The sequence below is a fragment of the Filicampus tigris genome, chromosome 6, assembly GCF_054856515.1.
Source record: "Filicampus tigris isolate MCC_2025a chromosome 6, RoL_Ftig_1.0, whole genome shotgun sequence".
In the NCBI taxonomy this organism is placed as follows: domain Eukaryota; kingdom Metazoa; phylum Chordata; class Actinopteri; order Syngnathiformes; family Syngnathidae; genus Filicampus; species Filicampus tigris.
In genome coordinates, this window is record NC_141222.1 from 22,938,832 (window position 1) to 22,962,807 (window position 23,976).

Here is a 23,976-nt window from a genome sequence, read left to right on the forward strand (position 1 = left end):
ATACGGTCAGTTTACCAGCATCTCGAATGTAAAGTTCAACTACATTATGATAACATTCAAGCGATTCTATGCGACGCCAGATGAGGCATTTAAATTTGATAAAGTCCTCTTTATGGCTACAATATCGACTTGCCCGAACATGACAGACTTCGCCGATTGGTTGCGAACACATTCCAGTACCGTCGCAATTTTGTAACTTTTGGACTCTGGTTTGGTGCATTTTGAAACAGGAGAGCATGTTTGTGGATGGTATTTTTTGTTGGGAGGCATGTGTGTATGTGTGGGTGGGTGGGGGGTGGGACAGGCATTTTCACCCCCCACCTCCTCGTCTCCTTGTTTGTGTGGCAAATCCGGGAGCAGCTGCTGGTCTCAGGGTCTAGTGGGATTTTTGGGCCTGTGTTTTCTCATGCCATCCCATGCCAAGGTGCTGTAATGCGAGCAGTTAGTGCGGCGGGGGTGAGGGGTGTTTCTGGAGAGGCTGGGGGTACAGTTGGGGGTCGTGACAGAGAGGGCAGGTGGCATCTAGATTGGACGCATGTAAAATTGTTATATCCTCTGGACTTTGCCTTTTTGCACTAGATTGGAACTCGACTATTTGGCTAATGACGCACTCTCTCACTCTCTCTCTCTCTCTATCGCTCTCTCTCGCTCTCTCTCGCTACCAGCCATCGAGCGTACACCCCCCAACCCGCCCATGCCGCTTTGCCTCTGCCCCTGCCATCGCTCTTCCCTCCCTCCTCGGCGCTGCGAGCGTGCGTATTGGCTGGGCGGCCCGTGACTGGGTGCCAAATAGGTGGTCCCTGCGCATGTTGGCACACTCTCAGTCAATGGGTGCAGGAGCAAAGTGAGGAGGAAGAGAGAGAAGGCAGAGTTGGAGGCAAAGAGGGCGAAAAAAGAAGCGGCACTCGGGTTTGCCAGCGGTCGCGCGCACTCTTCCAACATTGATTCCGTCCTCTTGTTTTGCTTTTTTTTTTTTTTTTTTTTTTTTTTTGAACTTCCTTCTCTGTGCTCACTCCCCTGTCCAGCTCTCTCGCCGTCTCTCTCTCTCATCCTACTGCTGAACTCTACTCGCTTTGCCAAGAGTTGCTTTTCAATGCCGTCAAGATATTTTTTCTACGTTTTGACAATTTGATCCACTTGATGCGCTTATTTACTTCATGCATTTATCCTTGTAGTATTTTTTTTTGGTTTGTTTTTTTGGACAGTGAAGTTGCTGAAGTCCTTTACATTCTCCTTCTGCTGTGCTCTTGAACAACAACTCTCCTGCTCCTGCTACACTACCTCCTGTGTTCCTTTGCTGGTATTACACCGTGCCCCTTGGCCTTTTTTTTTTTTTTGGCTGCTTTCACTTGGACAGTTTAAGCCCTTCTTTCTAAAATATTTGACCATTTCTCCAGTGCTCACTGACTAAACTAAACTTTTTTTTTTTTAATTTTTTTGCAATCTGCGGGGTCAATTTATGATGAAAGAGCAAAATGGTAACTACCATTTTATTTTTGTTTTTACATATATATGTATGTATTTATATATATATGTATATATATATATATACATATATATATGCTCTGTAATATGATATTTAATGTGAAAATATTGATTTTTTTTTTTTTAAATGGCGAAAAATAATATCACAATTCATATTGTTTTGCTGCATACAATAATGTGATTGAAACTCAGCCAAGATGAGTTAATGAATTACTTGTCACCTGTCTTTAAGTGTTGTGTTGAAAGTGTTTCCGTCAATATGATGTGATGCTGGGGAGAGAGTGTCAGGCACTCTCTCTCTCTCTCTCTCTCTTTCACACACACACACACTCTCGCTCTCTCTCTCTCTCTCTCTCTCTCTCTTTTTCGGCGCCTCTCGTTCATTCCCTCGCTCCGCTCGCACGGAGCAGGCGCCGCTCCTCCATGCTGCGCGCCGGTGCTAACTGCCTCACCTCTCTCTTCCCGTCCTCCCCCCCGCTCCCCCTCTCCCCGTCCTTCTCTCCCCCGTTCTCCCCCTCCTCGTCCTGCTTCCCTCCATCCTCCCTCTCCTCCTCCGCCCTCCCCCCGTCCTCCTCCCTCATCCAGGATGAATTCCACCCCTTCATCGAGGCCCTGCTGCCCCACGTCCGCGCCTTCGCCTACACCTGGTTCAACCTGCAGGCCCGCAAGCGCAAGTACTTCAAGAAGCACGAGAAGCGCATGTCCAAGGAGGAAGAGCGCGCCGTGAAGGACGAGCTGCTGGGGGAGAAGCCCGAGATCAAACAGAAGTGGGCCTCGCGCCTGCTGGCCAAGCTCCGCAAGGACATCCGGCCCGAGTTCCGCGAGGACTTTGTGCTCACCATCACGGGGAAGAAGCCCCCCTGCTGCGTGCTGTCCAACCCCGACCAGAAGGGCAAGATCCGTCGCATCGACTGCCTGCGCCAGGCCGACAAGGTGTGGCGGCTGGACCTGGTCATGGTCATCCTGTTCAAAGGCAGCCCCCTGGAGAGCACGGACGGGGAGCGCCTGGTCAAGTCGCCGCAGTGCACCAACCCGGGCCTCTGCGTCCAGCCGCACCACATCGGGGTGTCCGTCAAGGAGCTGGACCTCTACCTGGCCTACTTCGTCCACACGCCAGGTACGTGGCAGGGAGGGCAGGGCCGCCGAACACTGAAAACCCGAATAGTGGCATCTGTTTCTAAAAATCACGCAAACGTGCCAGTGAGCATTTTGCTGGAAAGCTTTCCACATGGTGTTAGCGCAGCTTTCCAAAATGAAGGCCTTGAGCACCCTTAAAAACGACACTCGCATCCTTCAAAGAGCTTCAAAATGCCGCAGATACAATATAAATTATCACGTTTTTTTTTTCCTACAAATGTCCGATATTTTTCCGAGAACAGAAATTGGTTTCGAAAACAGAAATAAGCCCTCTTCATTGGTGTTAATGCCATACAAAACAATCTAATGACAGAATAATAAATAAGAGAAATGTCATAGAATTAGACTGTGAACATAATTTCAGATTTTAATAATATAATATTTTCCCCTCGCTTGCCGTGTTGCTTCGTATTTGTTTACGTGGTAACATAGAAGCAAATGTAGTAGTAATGTCAGCGTGTGTGTGTGTGTGTGTGTGCGTGTGTGTGTTGAGTGTAAAGGGCATTGGTCCAACATGCCCTGGCAAGTCCATGCTGCTTTTTCCAAGCGAAGCATTCGCGCCTTTATACAAACACGTAGTTGATTTTCCACGTGTGCATTTTCCGTATTTTTACTCGATTAGCACTGTAAATGTTTGCGAGACGACCGCGAGTCGCTGTTTCCGACATTTTTTTTTTTTTTTTTTTTACAATTCTGATGAAAGTGCATGCGCCCCGATAAGGCCATTGTAGCCGGGGATTGTCATTTGGCCCGAACCCAGAAGTGTGTGCATGCACGCGTGTGCGCGCGTGTGTGTGTGTGAGAGCTGCGAGTCTCCTGCTCTCAGGCCGCAGGCTGCTGCCGCCTTCACCGTCTGCCTGAACGCCTGCGCTGCCTTGGACCTGCCTGCCAAACACACAAACACACACACACACACACCCACACCCTCTCACACACACAGTCAGCCAGAACTCGTACAGCCACCTTCACACCCATACACAAACACACAGCTAAAAAAAAAAAAAAAAAAGAGAGAGAGAAAAAGAATAGACAAACAACTCATCTTTGTAGCGTACTTTCGCACGTTCAGCCAAACATGGTTTTAGTCACATACACACACCCACGCAGCACACACACCGGCCAAAGACCAGCCTAGATGTGTTTTGCTATAGCCAAAATTGTGTTGTATCGCAGCCACCAGGATGGATACACACGCACACGCGCGCATTCAGCCAAACATTGCTCGCTGTAGCTTCCCATGCAGCCATTTTACACACAGCCAAAATACTGTGCTGCGTTGTAGTGTTTTTCCAACATACACACACACACACACACACACGCGTGCCCGCTTGCACACATGAAACACATTTCACAGCCAAATCCTCTAAAAACACAAAAACACACTTCACCATGCTACACGCAAACACCGGGCTTGTGACCTAATATTATTTCAGCTGGATTTTTTTTTTTGGGGGGCGGGGGGGCATTTTGAATGAGTGTCGACCAGCATCTCTCTCACAAACACAACGCACACAAATGACTATTTATGCTCTATCCTCCATATCCTCTTGTCACACACACACACACACACACACACACTTGCATGAAGCCAAAATGTCAACCCAGGCCAACTCTGGCAGCTTCGCTCCGTGTTGGTTGATTTTTGGCGCATGAGGAATTCTCTTTTTTTAAAAAATATTTTTCTAAATGTCCTATTTAAATGAGGATGAATTTCTTTTCCGATTTAAAATTTTTTTTTTATTATAATATTGAGTAAATCTGCACTCTTTCCAAATTAATTATCTGTGCTGTCCTCCAATTAGCTGCATGTATTTATCCCTTTTATCAAAAAAAAAAAAAAAACACGCTCTACCAAAAAGCTTTAAACATTATTTGAAATGATCACCTTATAGTTTTTGAAATATTTATTTAAAACATATTAGCGGAGTGCCTGCTGCTAATACAAAACAAACACATAACATACTCCTTACAATTGTAATTGTTGCTGGTCAACATTGATTTTTTTCCCCCCAACATTTTGTAATGAATGTGTCTGCTCCATAGAAGCACTTTTGAAATTATATATCAATATTTTTCTTCTATACATGCACGCCTAAGGTGTGCATAGACAAGTCGTGTCACTTTACCGTATATGAGTTCAGCACATGGCTGCCTAGTGGGGGACGTTGGCAGCGCACGGCTCATTCGTAATGTCCGCTCGCTGTGCGCTCTCTCCTGTTTGCTTAACGGCGGTGTGCCTCAGCACTTTTCCTTCCTCCAGACAGAGCAGTCTAAGTTGGAGAGAACATTTGGGGGCCCGCGGAGAGCCAGAGGCGGGGGGGATGAAAGCAAAGACAAAACGCAAACCGCTGTCTTCGAACCTGCCCAAAGGTCAACCGTTTTATCACGCTTGGCTCCGGTTAAGCGTCACGTCGCCAAAGCGTATTCGTCAGCCAGCAGTCCTGAAGGCCCGTGTTTTTCCTCTTACGTTTGTGTTTTTTTTTTTTTTTTTTTTTTTTCCTTTTTGCGCTTCAGTCGCGCACTGAATGACACGACGTGCTCATTGTTTGTTTTTGTTTGCCTTGCATTTTGTCGGGCTTTGGCATCGCCCGCCTTTGCTGCTCCTGTTTGATCCCGTACACACTGTTGTTTTGTCTCCTTAAACATGGCCCTCATTGTTGCTCGCGCAGAGGTAAAGTCTCCGCTCATCTCTTTTGTTTATATTGTGGAAGACGGAGAGCGGGCGAGCGCGGGAGTGCGCGTTGGAAAGGAGAGAGGAGGCTGCCATAGTGATTGTTCTGTTTGGCAGCGCCCGAGCCCGCTTGGTGTGGGAAGAAGAGAAAGACGTCTTGTGTTTTGTTTATGACAGAGTGGCAAAAAAGCTGCCACGGGGAATCTCTGGGCTCTCTGTCAGGCTTTCTCAGGCTGTTCTTCAGCCAGACAGTCAGCCAGCCTTCGAGATCCCGCTCTGTTTTATGGGGCACCACAGCCGTGACAGAACAAACCGCGCCGCCGTCATGCGCGGCACACGTCCTTGTGTTTTCAGACACCTCCGATAAAGAGCAACATGTCTTTGAAATGTTGTAACCGTAATGCCGGGTGGCGGGAGACTCACCAGATGAACAAAGAGACGTCACGGTGACTTGAAGTGTTTTGCTTTGAAATCCACAAAGCTCAAGCGGACCTACAATAGGCTACCTAGTTTTGAAATCCCCCCGTATGACGCAAGCTAACGTTTTTATACGTTTCACACAGAACTCAGTCATAGTTCGTTTGCCTTTATTTTATGGGAAATGTAAAACCACAAGACCAAAACATTTATGTAGGCCATAATAAATCAGATAGTGTTTATACCGGTGGTTCCCAACCACTGTGTCATGAGAGATCATCAGGTGTGCCGCGGGACATTATCCAATGTCAATTATTTGGATGAAAAATTTATTTCCTCCAAAATAATAATAAAAAAAAAAAAAGCTCTTGTTAATTTTTCTTTGCCAACCATGTATAGTAACAGGCAGAATAACCAAATGTTCTTCCACTTGATGACAGAAGGTACATATTGTCGCTGTCCTGTGAAAAACATGCATGTCCATTTTTTTCTTTTTTCTTATTTTTATGTGAATGGAGTTTCTGTGTTAAATGTGAAAATTAAAAAAAAAAAAAAAAATCCAAAATTGGTCATATTTGTTTTTCACAGGACAGCGACGATATTTAATCGGCGTATCCATTTTTGTGAATCGTTTTGCTAAGTGGTGTGCCGTGAGATTTTTTTTCCGATGGGAAATATGTGCCTTGGCTCCATAAAGGTTGGTTTATACAAATGATTGCTGTTTGTTAAAAGAATAAATAAATACATTGGAAGAGGACCTTGAAAAAATAATCACATATTAAATCGCAAAATTAAGAGGGGAAACAAAAATCGTCATTAGATTAGTTTTCAAAATCGTTCAGCCCGACCAGAAATTCTAAGTTGATATAATTCACTGTAATTGACAGTATTTATTTATGTTTCCCAAATGGGCTTGATGACCCAGCTGCTTCAGGTTTACTTCAGTCTCGTTAGCCTAATAGCATAATTGCCAAGTCCATTTTTAACTTCCTGTTACCAAATCAATAAATAGTACCACGTGCTTGCTAAAAATGATGTTCTTTCTTGTTTTCGACTCGGGCAATGATGTTATCGGGCTAATGATATTTAGTCCTTATTATTACTCATCAACCTCCTCTTCCCAGCTCCACGATTACCACAACTTTGTAAAGTGCAGGGTTTGCGTTGTTTTTTTTTTGTTTTTTGTTTTTTTTGTCATTCGGTTCACAAACAACTTGCTGGCCGTCCACTGCCAATTCCTTTCGCTTTTTCTCAGTTTAGGTACAACATAACAGTAGCAGCTAAACAAGGAGGGAGGAATCTACTTGCCTTTGGTGTTATTGTTCGGCCTTGGCGGAGGTCTGCTACTGAGCACTCTCGTTAAGACTCAGACTGTTATTATTATAATGGAGATAGCGATCTCTTGGCCCACAAGTGCCAACGTTCTGCATGATAACCACAAACTGGCGCGCTTCCTGTGAATGAATGAATGAGTGTCTGCTCGGATAGTGAGCTCTGACGCCTGCGAAAGGTGGGTGCGCATTATCACTATAGCGATCCATTTACTGCTCGGCTTAATCTGCTTGATTTGCTTCATAAAACAATATGCATATTGTGCTGTTTTAGATTAAAACGCAGCACATTTATCATTTGTCCGAGCATGGAAAGAGAGATTAAAAAAGCATTTGTCAGGCCCAAAGTTAGCTCATTGCACTTACTCATACTTTGGAACTCGGTCCGCCTCTTTTATTCCTTCCGCGAGCCGCAAGTGTGATTATGAAAAGATGTTTCAAATGTGTTTCCAACCCCCCGGAAAAGAAAAAAAGAAAAAAAAAAAGTGCAGCGCAGGAAATTTGCCGTCACTCCGAGGGAGGTGTGAAATGTGCGCACCGTGCCATTTGTGCCGTGACCGCTCCACACTGCGCGCTCCGCGGTGCCAGATCCCGCCTCCCTCGCGCCGGAGTCCCGCGTGGACGGAGAAACCCCCGGCATTGAAGCCAGACCCCTGACTCACTGACCACAGGAAGGATTGACAAATAAATTGCCCTCTTGTGCCCGCCAAAACAACGCCACAAATAATAATAATTGTAAAAACAGCACTGTAATGTATAAGAACATAATAAAACATAATAAAGTAGAATGTAGCGAAATTACTCTACTGTAGTATTCATGCGCTGGATGTGTGCCTTTAAAGGAGAAGTCGACCCAAAATGTTCCTTCGCAATAATATATTCTTTTCACCTCCACTAGTCGAAACACAGCATTATGATTAATTTTGCATTTGTGGAATATGAGTTAAGCAGTAAAACCCACCCGCTTTTAGCAATTTCAGGGGGCGGCCATTTTGTCACTTGTCGACTGAAAATGACATCACAGTTGCTCAGGGCTCAGGTAACAACCAATCGGGGTTCACCTGTTTTCTGAAGCTGAGCCGTGATTGGTTGTTACCTGGGTTCTGTGTAATTGTGATGTTGACAAGAAGTAACAAAATGGCCGCCGCCTGAGAGGGACAAAAACGGGTGAATTTGACTACTTAACTGATATTCCACAAACAATATCAATCAGAAGGCTGTGTTTAGACTAGTAAGGCTGCACAGAAAATATTATTGTAAAAAAAAAAATGTTTGGCTTGACTTCACTTTAAGGGGCGGGGCCTAGTGAGTGATTTAGTAGCTGGTGTATGGTTGGCCAGTTAGCTCAGTGTGAGCATCTGGATGTGTGTTGTGGCCTTCCAGCAGCTCCTTGCGAGCGTTCTCATTTTCTTTTTATGCCTTTGACTGCTTTTTTCCCCGTTCACCTCGTGTGGGCTCCCCTTGCCCACATACAATAGCATTACATGACCTTAATACGGCGCCTCAAATTTGGGCTCGCAACACAAAGCAAAAAAAGTTGACCGAGCGCCGCCTTCCAACTGGCGAACAATGATGAATGGCTCACAGCATGGTGGAAGTTTTCTTATGGATTCCACAGTTCTCCACTGTTTTGCCAAACCTTTTTTTTTTTTTTTCTCCTCTGTCAAAATAATCTGTTGTTAATTACATCCCGATCCCTTCTCTGGCTCCCATGACATCACATGAGTCTCTTGGTCCTTGTGCGTAAGTGTCGTTTCTGTATGTACGTGCGGGGCAAAGCTCAGGATGACCCTCGGCGGTGAAGCGCGCGGCGAATGAAGTGGGAGTCAGTCAGGTCGGAGGCTTTTGTGTTACGTGCTGTGGGAACCGGGCCCGCGAAACCCTCCGCCTGCAGAGTGGCTCTGGCGTCAGTGAGCGTTTGCCCGGAGGCTTTCGTTTACCGGGGCCCGCCCATCTTTTCCCGCACCGTCGGGAGGTGACGATAGAAGGGAGAAGCCGGCCGCGTCGGGGAAGGGAGCGTCTTCTCTCTCTGCCCTTGGCCGGCGAAGAGAAAGTCTGGCATTTGGAAGCTCGGTCTAAGCCAAAGCCGTTCTGTGTGCTTGCGCGCTCCGAACACACACAAGCAGGAATTGGAGGCTTGCGCGGAGGACGCACTTCGATCAGTCCCGAAACCGCAGGATCTTCATTCGACTCATGAGACTGCGATGAGTCAAACGCACATGAGGGGAAAAGAAAAAAAATCAGATCACGTTGTTGTCATTAGTCTCCGGATTAATTGTCCATTGACAAGTTGTGTGATGCTCCCCGAATTTGCTTAGTTTTTCCTCACGATCTGAAAACTGCAAAGCCAGAGAGAGATTAAAAGACCACACCTGCGTTTGTCCCTGTTGTATTGTTTGCTAAAAAGCGAAAGATTATTCCAGAGGAATTTCAAGTCGGTCATATTGGTAGAACGGGTAGGCAGTTGCTTTTTTGCTTTTTTTTTTTTTTTTTTTAATCCATTTCGCTCTAATCTTCTTGTCAGTTTGAATAAACTCAGTTGTCACATCCGCATTTCTCCTCAGGCCAGGCTCACAGTGCAGGCTTGGATGTTTTAGTTATGTTTTTCTTTTTTTTCTTTAATGGAAGATGGCTATTTTCGTTAAATGAATGCTACTAATTTTATTTGTCAGACAATTTTCTTCTCCTTTGGCGATATTAAACGCAAAGACCAGTGAGAATTACAGCCACGATTGCATGAAATAGCATTTGAGTTCCCAAATGCTTTTCGTATTTATTACATAGTGTTCAATTAGATATATAATTAAAAAAAATAAAGTGATATGATACATTTCCATCGGGGTGGGAATTATTTGTATAGTTAATTGCCTAACAAGGTTTTAATTTCACGTTGCGCGAGGGCGTTTCTACACACTATGGAACGTAGTTTAATACGTGCTGATTAGATTTAATTACACTTTAAAACACTTAACGATTGTCAAGTAAAATAATGCATGTAGGCGCAGCTAAGCGTGATTCCCAAAAAACAAAAAAAAACAAAAATGTTTATGACCTGAGCTGGCTAGGCTTTTTTTCAGTTTTTAATTTGGAACAAAAAAGCCTAGAGTGCATGGAAAAAAGGGGGGAGAAAAGAGAGTCAAAAGCAACGAGGGGGTGGTATTGTCTGTATTAATACGGTGTCTTCCCAGCGCCGGCTCTCTTTTCAGCCTTTTGTTGCCGCTCCAACCGTGTAATGTGTCCGTCCCCAAAATCCACATAGCCACTCAGGAGTGTTAGCCGGCCTCAGCAGAGGCAGACAGGAGGAGGAGAAGCGGGAGAGGAGGGGAAAAAAAAAAAAAAAAAGAGTGTGACGGGTAATGCTCACGATCAGGCTGGCCCGCCGGGGTGAGCGGAGCCACGGAGGGCGGCGTATTCGCCAGGCTGCGGCCACGGCGAGGCCCAAGCTCTTGAGGCCATGTCACATTGTTACATGTAAATTTGGGTGGTGCTCATATCTTGTCTGTTTTTAACAACAAATTACATTTGAAATCAGAAGTCATGAAAAGTAGTGGTAAGATCATATTTTAGGCTAGCTATTCTCCAATTGAGGTGAGGATACGAGGTGAGGATAATGGACGGATGGATTGATGTTAAGAGGCAATTTCAGTGAAAATAAATAGTGTTAAAGGTTGAAAAAATAGGTAAAAATGTTCTACCAGAATGCGAACAAATCTAGCAATTTGGTTCAGTGGGCCACATAAAATGTGACAGGCCAGATCTGGCCCCCCGTGCCTTAGGTTTGATACCTGTTTAAAATCCATAAACTCAATGGTTAAAATGACGTGCCTGTCATTTAAAAAGATGATTTAAAAAAAAAAAAAAATCTTTCCTACATGATTTTGCACATCTGGTTGAAGAGTTGAAGAAAAAAAAAAAAAAAAAAAAAAACGTGGGCAAATTTAACACAGCAGAGGAGTCTAATGTTCCGAAAGTGAGAGGCAGAGTTGTCGGCTGTTTTTGGCACGGCGCTATCACTTGTACGCAAGATGCCAAATTTTCATATACACTCCCTGCCAACCTCCTCCCTCTGATCCTCGCTTTCTTCTCGTCTCTTTTTCACGTTTCTCTTTCACACGTTCCCCTTTTCTTTTATTCCTCTTTAGGGTTCAAACGAAGGCCCTCCCCTAGCCTCATTAGCACCGAGGATTCCTGTTTGCCGCTTCAGAAAAATGTAAAATAATTTGTAAGTGCAAACATTTTAGTGCTCAATAGGACCATTATCTGTGTTTTTCTTGAACGCCGGCCATCATGAGGTTGTGAGCCTTGACTGTGGGCCGTTATCCCCCCCCCCTCCTTCCAGTTACTATACCTTGCCTTTTTTTTTTTTTTTTTTTTTAACATGTAATATTGACTCACAAAAATTTGTTTTGAATTTAAATAACGGGACAGCGCAGTGCACTAGTGGTGAGGACTTCTGCCTCACAGTTGCAGGGTTACAAGTTTGAATCTTCCTCCCACATTCCAAAAACATGCATGTGAAGTTCATTAAAGACACTGAACTGTTTAGAAGTGTGAATGTTAGTGTTTAATGGTTTCGTCTCTGTTTGGTTTTGTGCCCTGTGATTGCCTGGCGACCAGTCCAGGGTGTGCGCTGCCATTCACCCTACCGTAAATCGACTTCGATTGGCTCCAGCACACGCATGACCCTATTGAGGACGGGCTGTGTAGATTACGGATGGACGGATACGTTAAATTAAATCGTGTCCCGGAAATAGAATTAACAGACATGGCCTTCGGTTTGATGAACCGCTTGGTCCAATTTCACACGGTTACAACCTCCAAAGTAAAACAAATTTCGAGTTCCAAATTGTTCTCAATTCAGCAAATTTCCGAAATAATTCTATTGCCAGTGCATAAACGAGCATCATCACCAATCAAAACAAAATCTAAAATAAAGTAAAACAAACCACCATTTGCGGGTGCCTGTCCGTCACGTCATGGAGCGGGAGCAGGAAGGCGCTTGCAGAGCGATGCTGTCACCTAGTGGTGTTTTATAGGTATTGCTGAAATTGCTACCTATCAAAAAGGCGATAGATAGCAAGGAGTTCATGTTTAAGATGCTCGCTGAGCTCAAGGCTCAACGCATTCGCTAATGTCTCGCGTGGTATCATGCATGGCTGTTGAAAAACTCCAAGTTTTGTTTGACTTTTGAGGTATACTTATTAACTCATTAACTGCCATTGACGGATTTACTTGTCTTTTCACGACCCAGCCATTCAATCCCGGGAACTTATTTATAATTTTTTCCAATTTTTTTCCAAGCGTTACGGTAAAAAATGTCTGGCAGTGAATGAGTTTAAAAAGAAGAATGTGCATGAACGCCACATTTTTCGACTTTCAACTGTATGACCAAGTCACTCAATTTTCCACATTATGTATATTTATCGTGGCTTGTTTTGTGGTTTTTGCTTGTCAGTAAAGTTAAAATTAGTTTGTGGAGCGTCACCAGGGCGCCGTTTGATGTTGATGACACCGCGAGAAGGCGAGCAGTTTATAGAAGATAGACGGCCGGGTTGGGGTTGGGGGAGGGATGGGGGGGGGGGGGCGCAGGGGGTTTGTTTGCGGCGAGTGAGCGCACTCGCCGAGAAGCACAGCGGAATGCAGAGAATCAAATTTGGCATGCATCTGTGTAAGCGAGTAAGCTTCAAATCAGTTTGGACACAGATCTAGGACACTAGACGGGGAGAAGAAAGCGGGATGAAACGGGATAGGGAGAGACACGTGATTGTGGTCGGTGGGGGTGTCGATGGTTGAGACTACGGGGGTGGGTGAGAAGGTAAGGAGAGTCCCTCAATGACGACTTGAAAACGGTAAATAAATGGAGTGGCGGTAAACAAGGCCTCGGCGCGCCATCAAAAGACGCCATTCATGTGTGAACAGGAGAGTCTCTCTTTTCTCTTGAGGAGACGCAGAAAGGAAGCCAGTGACGCTGACGAGAGCATGCCGCTTGTTTAGATAACAGGATGAGCTAGGAGGGGAATGGCAATAGTCTGTGTGTGTGCGTGTGTGTGTTTGTTAATGTTTGTGTTTTATTTTTGAGGGAGGGGCAGAGCAGATGGAAGGTGGACGCAGACTTAACGAGTGGGGTAAGATGGGGGGGAGTGTGTTTTTGTTTGTTCTTTATCACTAGTGTGGATTTGGGGGGGGGGTGTAGAATGGGCCAATGACGATGCGCTAAGCAGCGCAGGGTTTTGTGTTCTTTTGGCAAAGCGTACGTGCGTCTACGCACGAGTGTGCGTGTGAAAGCATATGTTCACATGTCTCATCTGTTTTTTTTTTTTTTTGTTTTAGACTTTATTATGCATGATGTTATACCTCCGCCGGTAAAGCTTTATGTTTGCAAGGAGTTGAGTTGGGTTCCCAGGGACACCCCGGTGAACCGGCCGCAGCAAGCTGCTGTGCAGCGCTCTCCAGTGCAGCTGGTAGTCATTCGAAAAACATCATCCTGTCGTGTCAAGAAGTCTTTTTGTGCATTTTTTTTTTTTTGTTCCTTACAAACTTTTCAATTAAATGGTGTATACGAGGATCAAGCTGAAGTTACTTCAAACCACTTAGCGTCTCGTGAATGGAAGAGCGGGGCACGGAAGCCAAGGAAGTGGCACTATTTAAAAGCTTGAATTCACTCAGTGCGTTTATTGAAGCCACGTTTGAATGCAAATGTTAACAATTCTTCTGCTTTTTAACTTGCTGATGTTTAAGAGCACGTCATAGTTCAGCGCGGCGGCCTTGTCGGCCGCGCTATAAGATCTGCCCGCCGTCACTTGAAATTCCACTGATCTGAAAGCGGGAGAATAGTGTGAGTCCATGTTTTTTTGTTCGTAATGCAGAGAGCGCTTCCTTTGTACGTTATCAGCATCATCCAGAACGCGGGTTCTATCGACTTCTGTCTTTTGTGGGTTATCAAAAATGTCAGTTGATTGTGGTTTCATTCGCGGCTGGCTATCAAAACAGCGTCTTTATGCGACTTGCAGTTGATTTTTAGGGTTGCCATGCCACTCGGCAAACCCCCGCCCCCCACCCACCCCTTCCCTCCGTCCTCTGTCTTGCCACCCCAAAGTGGCCCCCCCCCTCCCCCTCCCAACCCCACCGCCGCCTGTTCCCCTCACATTTATTGGACCCAAATTTGGCTGGCACCATGGCAACCGTGGCTCCCAGGGATCCTTTGCCTGGGTAGAATCCAAGGTGCCTCCAGGGTGGCACTGGCTGGTGCTGTCTGCATCCATGGTCTGCTGCCACCGCCGGTTGCTAGGGCGAGGCCATCGGTGACCCTAAGCCTGACTATCGTGTCTGTTGAGTAACTAGCAGCTAACGTGACCCGCTGCAGCCGGTCGAATTAGCCACCGCTTCCACAGCTTCAGGCCCGGGCTACTGCAGCAAAGCATTTTACCAGTACGCATATTGATGTGGTATGGCTTGGTGCCCAGTCCTGCCTCCCACATGAGAGGCAGACAAGAGAATGAGAGGAAGGAAGGCAGCATACATGGCGGGGGGGGGGGGGGGGGGGCGCATTTGAAATGTATAATATATGAGCAAACACGATATATATTGGGTGCGTATGCAAATATCCACCGGCACACTTTTGTCTCTTTGTGTGCTGTCAAAGCTTACATGCACTGTTGCAATCTGTTAAGGAAATATGGTTTCATGACCGATCTGTATGAAGTGATGAGTCACTTAGCATGTGCAAAGGGGGAAAGAAAAAAAAAAAAAAAAGGCAAATTCATCATCTGCGCCATATGCAACATTGACAGCACAAGTTTGGGAACTGTATTGAGCTTTTCAGGTAATACTGAGATCCACCTCTGTCGGTTCATTATGGAGCAGAATGAGAATCGTTCTCCTGCCAGGCTGACTTGCCAGAGTTCTCACAACTAACCTGCTTGCCTTTTGTTTTTAATATTTTGCTGCGCTGAAAAAAAAGATTTTTCAACAAATACTTAATATTGAGTTTGCAGCAAAATCCACCCCTTTTTTAGCCATCTCAGGGTGCGGCCATTTTGTCACTTCTGTTGACTGAAAATGACCACGGCTCAGCTTCAGAAAACAGGTCAGCCGCGATTGGTCGTTCCCTGAGCCCCGGGTCTGATGTCATTTTCAGTCGACAGAAGTGACAAAATGGCCGCCCCCCTGAGATGGCTAAAAACAGGTGGATTAACTCTCATTTCACAAACACAATATTTATCAGAATGCCTTGTTTCAACTAGTGTGCCTGCATAGAACATATCCTTGAAAAAAATATGTTTGGGTTGACTTCCGCTTTAAAGCCAGGCATTGTCATTCGAATCTGCACAAAAGTGCAATATAAATTTGATTCGTTGTTATTATCGAGACTAATTAGAGCGCACTACTTGGCTGCAACCGGCAGAGGTGCTGCTCATCTAGTTTGCCGGCTAACGAGGTCAAACTTGCTGTCAGCTGATGATACTTGTTATTAGCGTGATTGTTTTGCCCATTGTCAACCACGAAGATTTATGAAAAACACCCGTCTGGAGTTTACAAGGAAACGGGTCTTGTGGAAACGGCCCCTCAAAGACGTCGACTCTGCGGGAAAGGAATGGGAATCTCATCACCCTGTTCCCTGGGAGTCGGAGTCAGTATCCGTGATAGGTCAAGGGCCAATCACTGCAGCAGTAGGTCTTCCCATTTGATGAGAGTAGCAGCACAGCGTTTGACTGAGCTGGGATTCAGATCAACAAGCCCGTTTGCCCGAGGATTTACGGGCAGTTTCATCACGCCAGTGTTTTGATTGTCTCCCGCACCGTCGGGTTTGTTAACTATTGCGGTGGCCGTTTCCAGTGCGTTCCTCTGTTCTCCCGCTTTGTGAGGACAAAGTCGGCGTGCCTTGCGCACTCCGGAGCGAGTGGAGCTCGTGGCAGGCGAACAGTGCATTCGTCATGCGAGGTGTGCAAGGAGATATGGTGTGTGATGTATGACGCGCTGGCGGCGGTGCGCGCGCTCAGCCCTGCCAGCTTTTGTAAATTGGCCCAAGGTAGAAAGTTGAAGGGAAGGAGTAAAACGGCTTTTTTTTTTTTTTTCTTCTTTCGACTGAGTACAGTGGACTGTAGAGAATCGTTAAGTTTTAGCATGTTTTTGCAGTCTCTTTGTATTCACCCTGACCTGAAATTGGGGGTTGGATTGAGGATCGTGACAGACTAATGAGCCGCCTTTCCTGCAATTACCCTCCTCTCCTCTATTTGCTCTTTCCGTCTCTGTTCAGCTTTTTCTCCTCTTTTTCATGTGCTCCTTCGAGCAGTCATTCTTTCCCCCTCCTTTTTTTTTTTTTTTTTCACCTTATTTAGGACCAGTACTAAATCAATGTAGCAAAAGCAACAGGATGGTCAATTGGAGAAATGTGCTCTTAATTTGTGGTTGATTGTTATCTTGGAAGCAGCCTTGAAGTTCCGCCCGTCTTGGCTTTCATCGGTTTGGGCTTTCACTTCACGTTGCTTTGAATGATAATATTGTATACAGTGAGCTACAGAAGGGATTTAAGGCAACTTAAATGGTGGAGGGAGCACCACTGGCGGGTCGGGCGCAAAAAGACAGCGCACCTCCTAACCAGATGTACGACAAAAATGACATTTTTAAAAAGGCCAAAATATGCGCATGACTCATTTTTATTGAAACAAGGTACAAAGGAGTATCTTCATGTATTTTAGTTCCGAAATGCATAAAAGTAACCACAGACAGTGAAGCCCCCCACCCCGTATATAGTTACATAAAAATTCCCATTCAAACACGGCACAAACTGCTGAACCGCAAACCGACATTAAGTGCCAGAACTCACCTTGCTCATGTTTTCACAAAAAAAACAACTTACTCAAAAATTGTAATATTAAACTACTATGTTTTTTTTCTGCATATTATTAAAATCCCCAAATTAATAGGCTGGCTCACTCACCTGTGTGAACAGTTGCCGGTAGAGGGCAGTAAAGTTGGTCCTGGATGCGTCGCCTCTGCAAAGCGAGTCCATCACAATGGCCGCTTGTCCGATTAAGCAACCATTCACGTTTGGAAGTGTTGAATACGTCCAAATTTACTAAATCCTCATGCTCACCTGTTTTTTTTAAGCCGAGCCATGATTGGTCGTTCGCTGAGCCCTGAGCAACTGTGATTTCATTTTCACTCGACAGAAGTAACAAAATGGCCGCCCCTTGAGATGAATAAAAACCGGTGGATTTTGTTGCTTAACTCATATTCCGCAAACACAATATTAACCAGAATGCCGTGTTTCAACTTCACAGAACATATTCTTTAAAAAAAAACGTATGTTTGGGTTGACTTCCGCTTCAAGCTTGGCATAATGAGTAAATCCTAGCATAGCTCTTTGGATAGTAAACGCTTCGCACGGGTGTTAATGGGATGCTACCTCTAAGCTCGGTGCCAACTGCCGTGCGTCTTATCTCTTCCGTCCCGTGCCAAGTAAAAAAGTCAGTCCCCGCGCTAAATCCTTGCCTTGTGCGCGAGGCAACCAATGTCCCCATCGCAGGCTCATCTCTAGCAACGCAGAAGGTTATTATCAGCCGGCAGACGCCACCGCACAGCTGCCCTTTCTGCGGCCTTTACGTTTTGTCTCCCCGCCTGCCGAAGGGGAGCAGGAGGACAAAGCAACCGCGGTACTGTACGTGGCAAATGTGTGTCTGCTGTTGATTAAAAGTTGTTGTTGTAATGGCGCGGCTTAAAATGCCAGGTGGTGGATGTGTAATGCTAATCTCCTATCTAATTTTGAGGTCCAGGGGTGAAGCTCTTAATCCGTAACAAACACATACGCTCCCACATAGTCTTACACACATATGGGTGTAGGCGCATAGCCCACCCCCCATACCCTCGTTTACCCCCCCCCAACACACACACACACACACACACACATATGCACACGCTAACACATGTACAAATGCTTTATTTTGATTTCATTTAACAGTGGTTAACTTCTCTCAGTGTTTATGACAATAAGAATGTTGAAAGGTGGCCGAAAACATTTGTGCAGTTAGTAAAGGTTTTCCAAACGCCTTATTGCGAGACTGGGAACAGACGAAAAAATTCGATGTGAACAAGCCAACAGCTCTCGGAAGTCAACTAGTCTCGCGGGATGCATTGTGTTTGATGTGGATGTGGCGTTTGCTTACGTGTAAATAATTTGATCCCTGCCGTGCAATGTGTGGTTACGAGTTGAGCCACGCCCTGCGGTTTCTAGTCTTTTGTTGTGCTCGACGGATCAAGGTGCGCTCGTGATGGACCGCATTGTCGCAGTGGAGCGGCGATGAGGGTTGACTGGTTGCTCCAGTCTTCACCTCGCTTAAACCCCTCGCTGCACGGTGAGGATTTCAAACCCTATCCGCCTCGCAAATTGACTTTCTCCTAATACAGTGAGCGCCTGCCAATGTTAGTCAACTAAGGTGAAAAATTAGAGACTATATACTTAAAAAAAAATAAAAAGTTTTACTGTCCTCCCGACAAGCTTTAAAGTGGAAGTCAACCCCAAGATTTTTCTTCACAATAATATGTTATGTGCCCCCCACTAGTCTAAACACGGAATTGTGGTTAAAGTTGTGTTTGTGGAATACGAGTTAAGCAGCAAAAGACATCGTTTTTTATCCAACTAAAAATGACATTACAGTTGCTCGGGTAACAACCAATCACCTGTCTTCCGAAGCTGAGCTGTGATTGGCTGTTACTAGAACCCTGAGCAACTGTGATGTCATTTCCGGCCGACAAAATGGCCGCGCCCTGAGATGGCTAAAAACGGGTGGATTTTGCTGCTAAATTTGTATTCCACAAACACAGTATTATTCAGAATATCAAGTTTAGACTAGTGGTGTTAATAGAACATATTGTAAAGACATTTTTCGGGTTGACTTACCCTTTAAACACATTTAAACTTGTCAATACAAACTGTTTTAAAGCATTCCTTAGCACCGGTCCTCACTTTTATTTGCACTGTTTTTCAGATGAGAACCCGAGTGTGCGTGCTTCAAGCTGTTCATTTGTCACTCCCAGTTCAAGTTTACTGTAAAACTGACACATAAAACAAAAGATTAAACATTGTATAACTAACACCACCATTTTCATCTAACGAAATTCTGCTTGCTCGATGCTAATAATGATAATGCCATATGAAACAGCGTAGACGGGCTAACGGAAATGAGAAATTTCAAACAACTGCTACTTTAACACACTCAAAGCAGTAACACATACAAACTAAGCACACCGCAAGACTCATAGGCACATATACTCTGTTCTCTGTGGGAACGCCGGTTATTAGTGGAGCTTAGTTGGGGACCATCTCTCCCTCTTCTTCTTGCTCTAAATAACGTTGAAGCTGTGCTAGTAGAGGGCATGTTGTGAGACAGCATGGCACTACACTGAATATGGGCCAATCTAAAGTCAAACGTCCTTGTATACTGTAAAAGAATCATAAAGGCTTACTTAAAAATTCGAACCGCAGTATAGCTGGGGAAACTGTATGCCTGAGTGCATTGGTTTTAGGAGTCCCCTCATTGGCCTGAATAAATGCATGTATACAGGCTTTTAAAAGGATGAAGCTATTTTTCTTTGTTTGCTCTTGTTTGCCATTTAGCGCAATTAGAGTAAATCGTGTCACATGTTTCCCCTGGGTTTCCCCTTTTTTTTTTTTTCCTCTTGTGGTGGCAGGTGTGGTGGCCATGTGTTTTAATTGAACTGTGTGTTGCAGATCAAGCTAAGACGAGATGTACGGGGAGGGAGGGAGGGAGGGAGAAAGAAACGTGTCACCCGGGGGCGTGGGGTCATCCGAGGTGAAACGTCTCCGCAGGCGTGTGGGCTTGGTACGGCTAAAGGACGAGGGAGGAGCGACGTGGAAAGTGGCATTATGTTATCGTGGAACTTGTGCGGGGATGATGGCTTCCAGTAAAAAAGCTGCGAGAATGAAAGAAGGAAGGAAGGAAGGAAGGAGGGAGGTAGACTGCACTGTACTTCATCAGTGAAAAGTCGTTCCTAATAAAGTAGAAAAATGCATCTGGAGTCATGCTCACATACACAGAGAGCAGAAAATTGCACCTCTGTCAAAATATCGGCAGGATTTTTTTTTGGGGGGGGGTGCGTGAGGAAGGGAGGTAAGACAGATAGCGTGGGTTCTCAAGGTGAATCGTAAGAAGGGTGAGGCGGAGGAGGAAAAAGATGAGAAGCGGGGAGGGGGAAGAGAGTTGAGCTCCTCCGCTGGGCGGGTTTCTTGAGGTCGCGGCGCTGAATATCACATAGGAATGTGGAATGCTGACTCGCTGCCAATGCAAACACACCGGCTGCACCGCTGCCGTGCCCAATGGCTGTCAAGGGCTGCTTTATACACACACACACACACACACAACACACACAGAGACGCTCATCGTGCGTGCGCACGACTATACTGTATGTACACTCGCGGGGAATGTCCGGGCCGCAGAGTCACCCGAACGACAGAGATAATCAATTTGCGCACAAACTGGCACAGGGCACACGTTGACTTGTCCAAACATCTGTGCCGCCGCCACCCGCACAAGGCGCCATGTTTTGCAACTGCAGCCAGCGGCCCGCGCTCACGCTGATCCCGGGCCCCTTTTAGCCGGCCAGCTGGGAAAATCATACTCTCACGTGTGCCATCGAGCGAAATGTCTTGACGTTTTGTGTGTGTAGGAAGAGCATTTTAATGGACCGTGGCAGCATAGCTCAAATGCAGGGAGTTGTGAGTTATTACAGCTGTGACGCGCATAATTATTCATGTATAGACACGCACACGTACGAAGAAGTGATTCATTTAGAAACTTGTTCAAACACACTCGCATGTGGGAAGGCACTTGAATCAGTTTGCAGAGAAAATATACTGTATTAAATGATGCCGTGCCCCAATTGATGAGCAGGTGTGTCGTCCACTTGAATAAATAAATTCCTCACCTCAAATTGCCATCTTCTTTCCTCGCCTGACCTCCCCTTGGTGGTACCTCTAGGTTCCCAACTTTCATAGAAATACATGGCATCTGTAAAGCTCAAGTTGAGGGTGGACTAACCATTCCGGAGAAAACAGTTATCAAATGTTTCAATACTCTGACGGGATGATAACCGTGAGCAAAAATATTGCAGTATCAAAATCGAATTGACCTATTTTTTTGGGGGGGAGTATAAGTTTAACAAAATATAGAATGTTCTTCTACTTAGTAAGTCACAGTGCTATTTTCCAAACAGATCCGTGGTCTACTCATGTTGTCCTTGGGGCTAACTACAACACGTTGGCACCATTTAAAAAAAATAAAATAATAAATAAATATATATAAATATATTTACATTTTTTTGTATTATTTTTTTTTAAGGATAATGGACAGAGAAAAAAGGCGGATAGTATTTGCAGTCTCTTTCATCTTGCTTGCTCCTCCTCCTCGATGCATTACTGCTCTCCAAGAAGGAAGGGGAAAAAGTTAATTGGACCCGTTGCCACTCCAACCACCCACATGTGGGCGTGCGGGTCGTGCACGCGGGACAATCACTGCATACTGAACAACTTCAAAGCATTCCTGGGCATGTTATATATGGTTAGAAAACGGAGTTTCCGCAGATTCGAATGATACCAAACATTATAAGATACAATCATAGCTGCAGCATTTATGAGCGTTTAAGTCACAACAATGCTAACACACAAAAAATGTGCAACTCACCATTTCATCCTCAAATGTCCGACACAATTTCATAATCATCAATGATCATATTACGTCAACAAGGGTCCAGTAAAAGTATTCCAGTAATATAGTTAGTCCACAACAAGCCTGACATCCATAAAGCCACGTTGTTAGTTGCTGCAATCGTTACAGGTTGCTATCAGATACATATACATATTATATATGTACATATTTTACATCGTAGATTGAGTTAGCATTTGACGGATTTAGACACACGAGCTTTCAAAACATAGGCTGGACCTTAGTTTGATTGATTGCTTACTTGATCCAATAAACTAATGTTTCCCATGTCAGATTTCAACAACAGCCAATGAACATATTCCCGTGCGTAAATAGTACCACCCCTGCGTATGGATGATTCGTCAGTTATGTTTGCAGTCACAAACAAACTTGCTAAGCTGGTGATTGACGCATTCAACGGCCAATGAAATTCTTCAAAAACAACCATGGAAACTGTTTTCGACAAAAACACCGGGCGTAACTTCCGTGACACTTTCAAAGCCCAGCGACATCAGGGCTGTAATCCTGTTTTGTTATTTTAGTTCACCACCTAATACAAAATATTCCAGGCAGATTTTTGGAAAAGAAAACAAATGGGCGGGCATAAAATCCGCCTTCTCTTATGTATTCAAACTTCCATAATTCAGTGCCAGTCGCACTTAAAAAGATTCTGAGACTGAAACTATGCTGATACTCCAAATGGTTCAAGTACAGCTTCAGTTTTCACTTTGGGTGCACCTTTTTAGGCGTTCAGGTAAAAAATACCAGGGGAGTGGCAAGGGGTTAATTGAAAGCAATTAGGTTCAAAGAGGCGGCTCATTTACGAGAGCTCATTACTGTTGACAGACAGCTTTTGTGGTTATGGAAACTTTGATTTATTTTTAAAACCACAGCAAACCGTCAAACCGGTAATCAGCCCCCGCCTATTTTCAAAGTGGACCCCGCAAGTAGAGTTGGGGATCGGGATTGGAGAAAACAGAATGATTTGGTCTAATGGGGGGCAAGTAATGTCACGAAAAATAATAACAAAGCAACGCAGTCGTAGACTTAAACGGCTGACTTTACATAATTAATACTTATTGCATCTATAAAATGTGTTATAAACGGGTGAATAGAAAGTTGGTCGCACTGGTCACATTTCAGACCGAAGCAAGTTCCTAAGGATGAAAGATGGCTTTTCAACACAAAAAGGAGTGTGTGACTCATTTCAAGCGTGTATGCGTTTATGTGCCCTAATGATTCACTTGTGCGGCCCTATTCACGCTCCCTATAAAAGTTAACGAGACAAATTGCCATGTCTCTCTTCTGTCTAGTTTTCCTCGTTGTAAATTCAGAGTCTCTAATGTGCATACCGCTCCGTTCCCTATGTGTGCGTGCGTGCGTGCGTGCGTTCTCCCTCTCACTCGGAGCACGCCGGGTTCAGAGGTCAGAACAACTGAGCTGCTCCGTCGCGCTTTGATGTGGTTGCGTGCACACCCCACACACCCCCAAGGTCAAGTCGAGGCAAACAGTATTCCCACTTAAGGCCCCCGTGCCTCTGTTTGCTCTGATGTCCAAAAAGCTACAACAAGCCACTTTTGCCGTCACGCTAACGTGTTACGCTGGCAATAACAATTCCAAAAGTTTTCTTTGGCGTCTACGTGCAGCGAATGAAAAAAATATTTCCAAATATTGTGTTAAATGCTGTTTTTGTCCATGGCAATTTCCTTCCAGCCCACTCGTGTGGGCGTGTGTATGTGTGTGTGTGTGAGTGTTCTTTTCTACGATAGAGGATTAGGGCCACACTGAAAGAAAAAAAAAAAAAAAAGATGGTACTATACTACAATAATATTTTCCAAAAGGTTTGACTTTTTCCCTTTAAAGCGGAAGTCAACCCAAGCATATTTTTTTCAAGAATATGTTCCCAGCTAGTTGAAACACGGCATTCGGATTAATTTTGCCTTCGTGGAATATAAATTAAGTATCAAAATGCACTTGCTTTTAGCCATCTCTGGGGGTGGCCATTTTGTCTTCTGTCGACTGAAAATGACATCACAACTGCTTACAACCACCAATCACAGCTGACCTATTCTCTGAATCTGAGCCGTGATTGGTCGTTGTGACCAGTTGTGATGTCATTTTCAGTCGACAGAAGACAAAATGGCCGCTCCTAGAGATGGCTAAAATCTAGTGGATTAACACTTATTCCACAAACGCAATATTTATTAGAATGCCC

General features: G+C 44.9%; 1 protein-coding gene across 5 annotated transcripts in view; it reads left to right on the forward strand.

Annotated features, from left to right (window-relative positions):
• The window catches only part of nfixa (nuclear factor I/Xa), a 177,179-nt gene that overhangs the window by 79,951 nt on the left and 73,252 nt on the right, over positions 1-23,976 (forward strand). For 3 of the 5 annotated variants that reach the window (XM_086034392.1, XM_086034393.1, XM_086034394.1), the window contains one exon: positions 2,071-2,602. In XM_086034392.1, coding sequence (XP_085890518.1) covers positions 2,071-2,602 — 532 coding nt within the window. Of the gene's footprint in view, positions 1-978; positions 1,479-1,543; positions 2,603-23,976 lie in introns of those variants that run through there. The other 2 variants (XM_086034395.1, XM_086034391.1) reach the window with 2 other exon arrangements.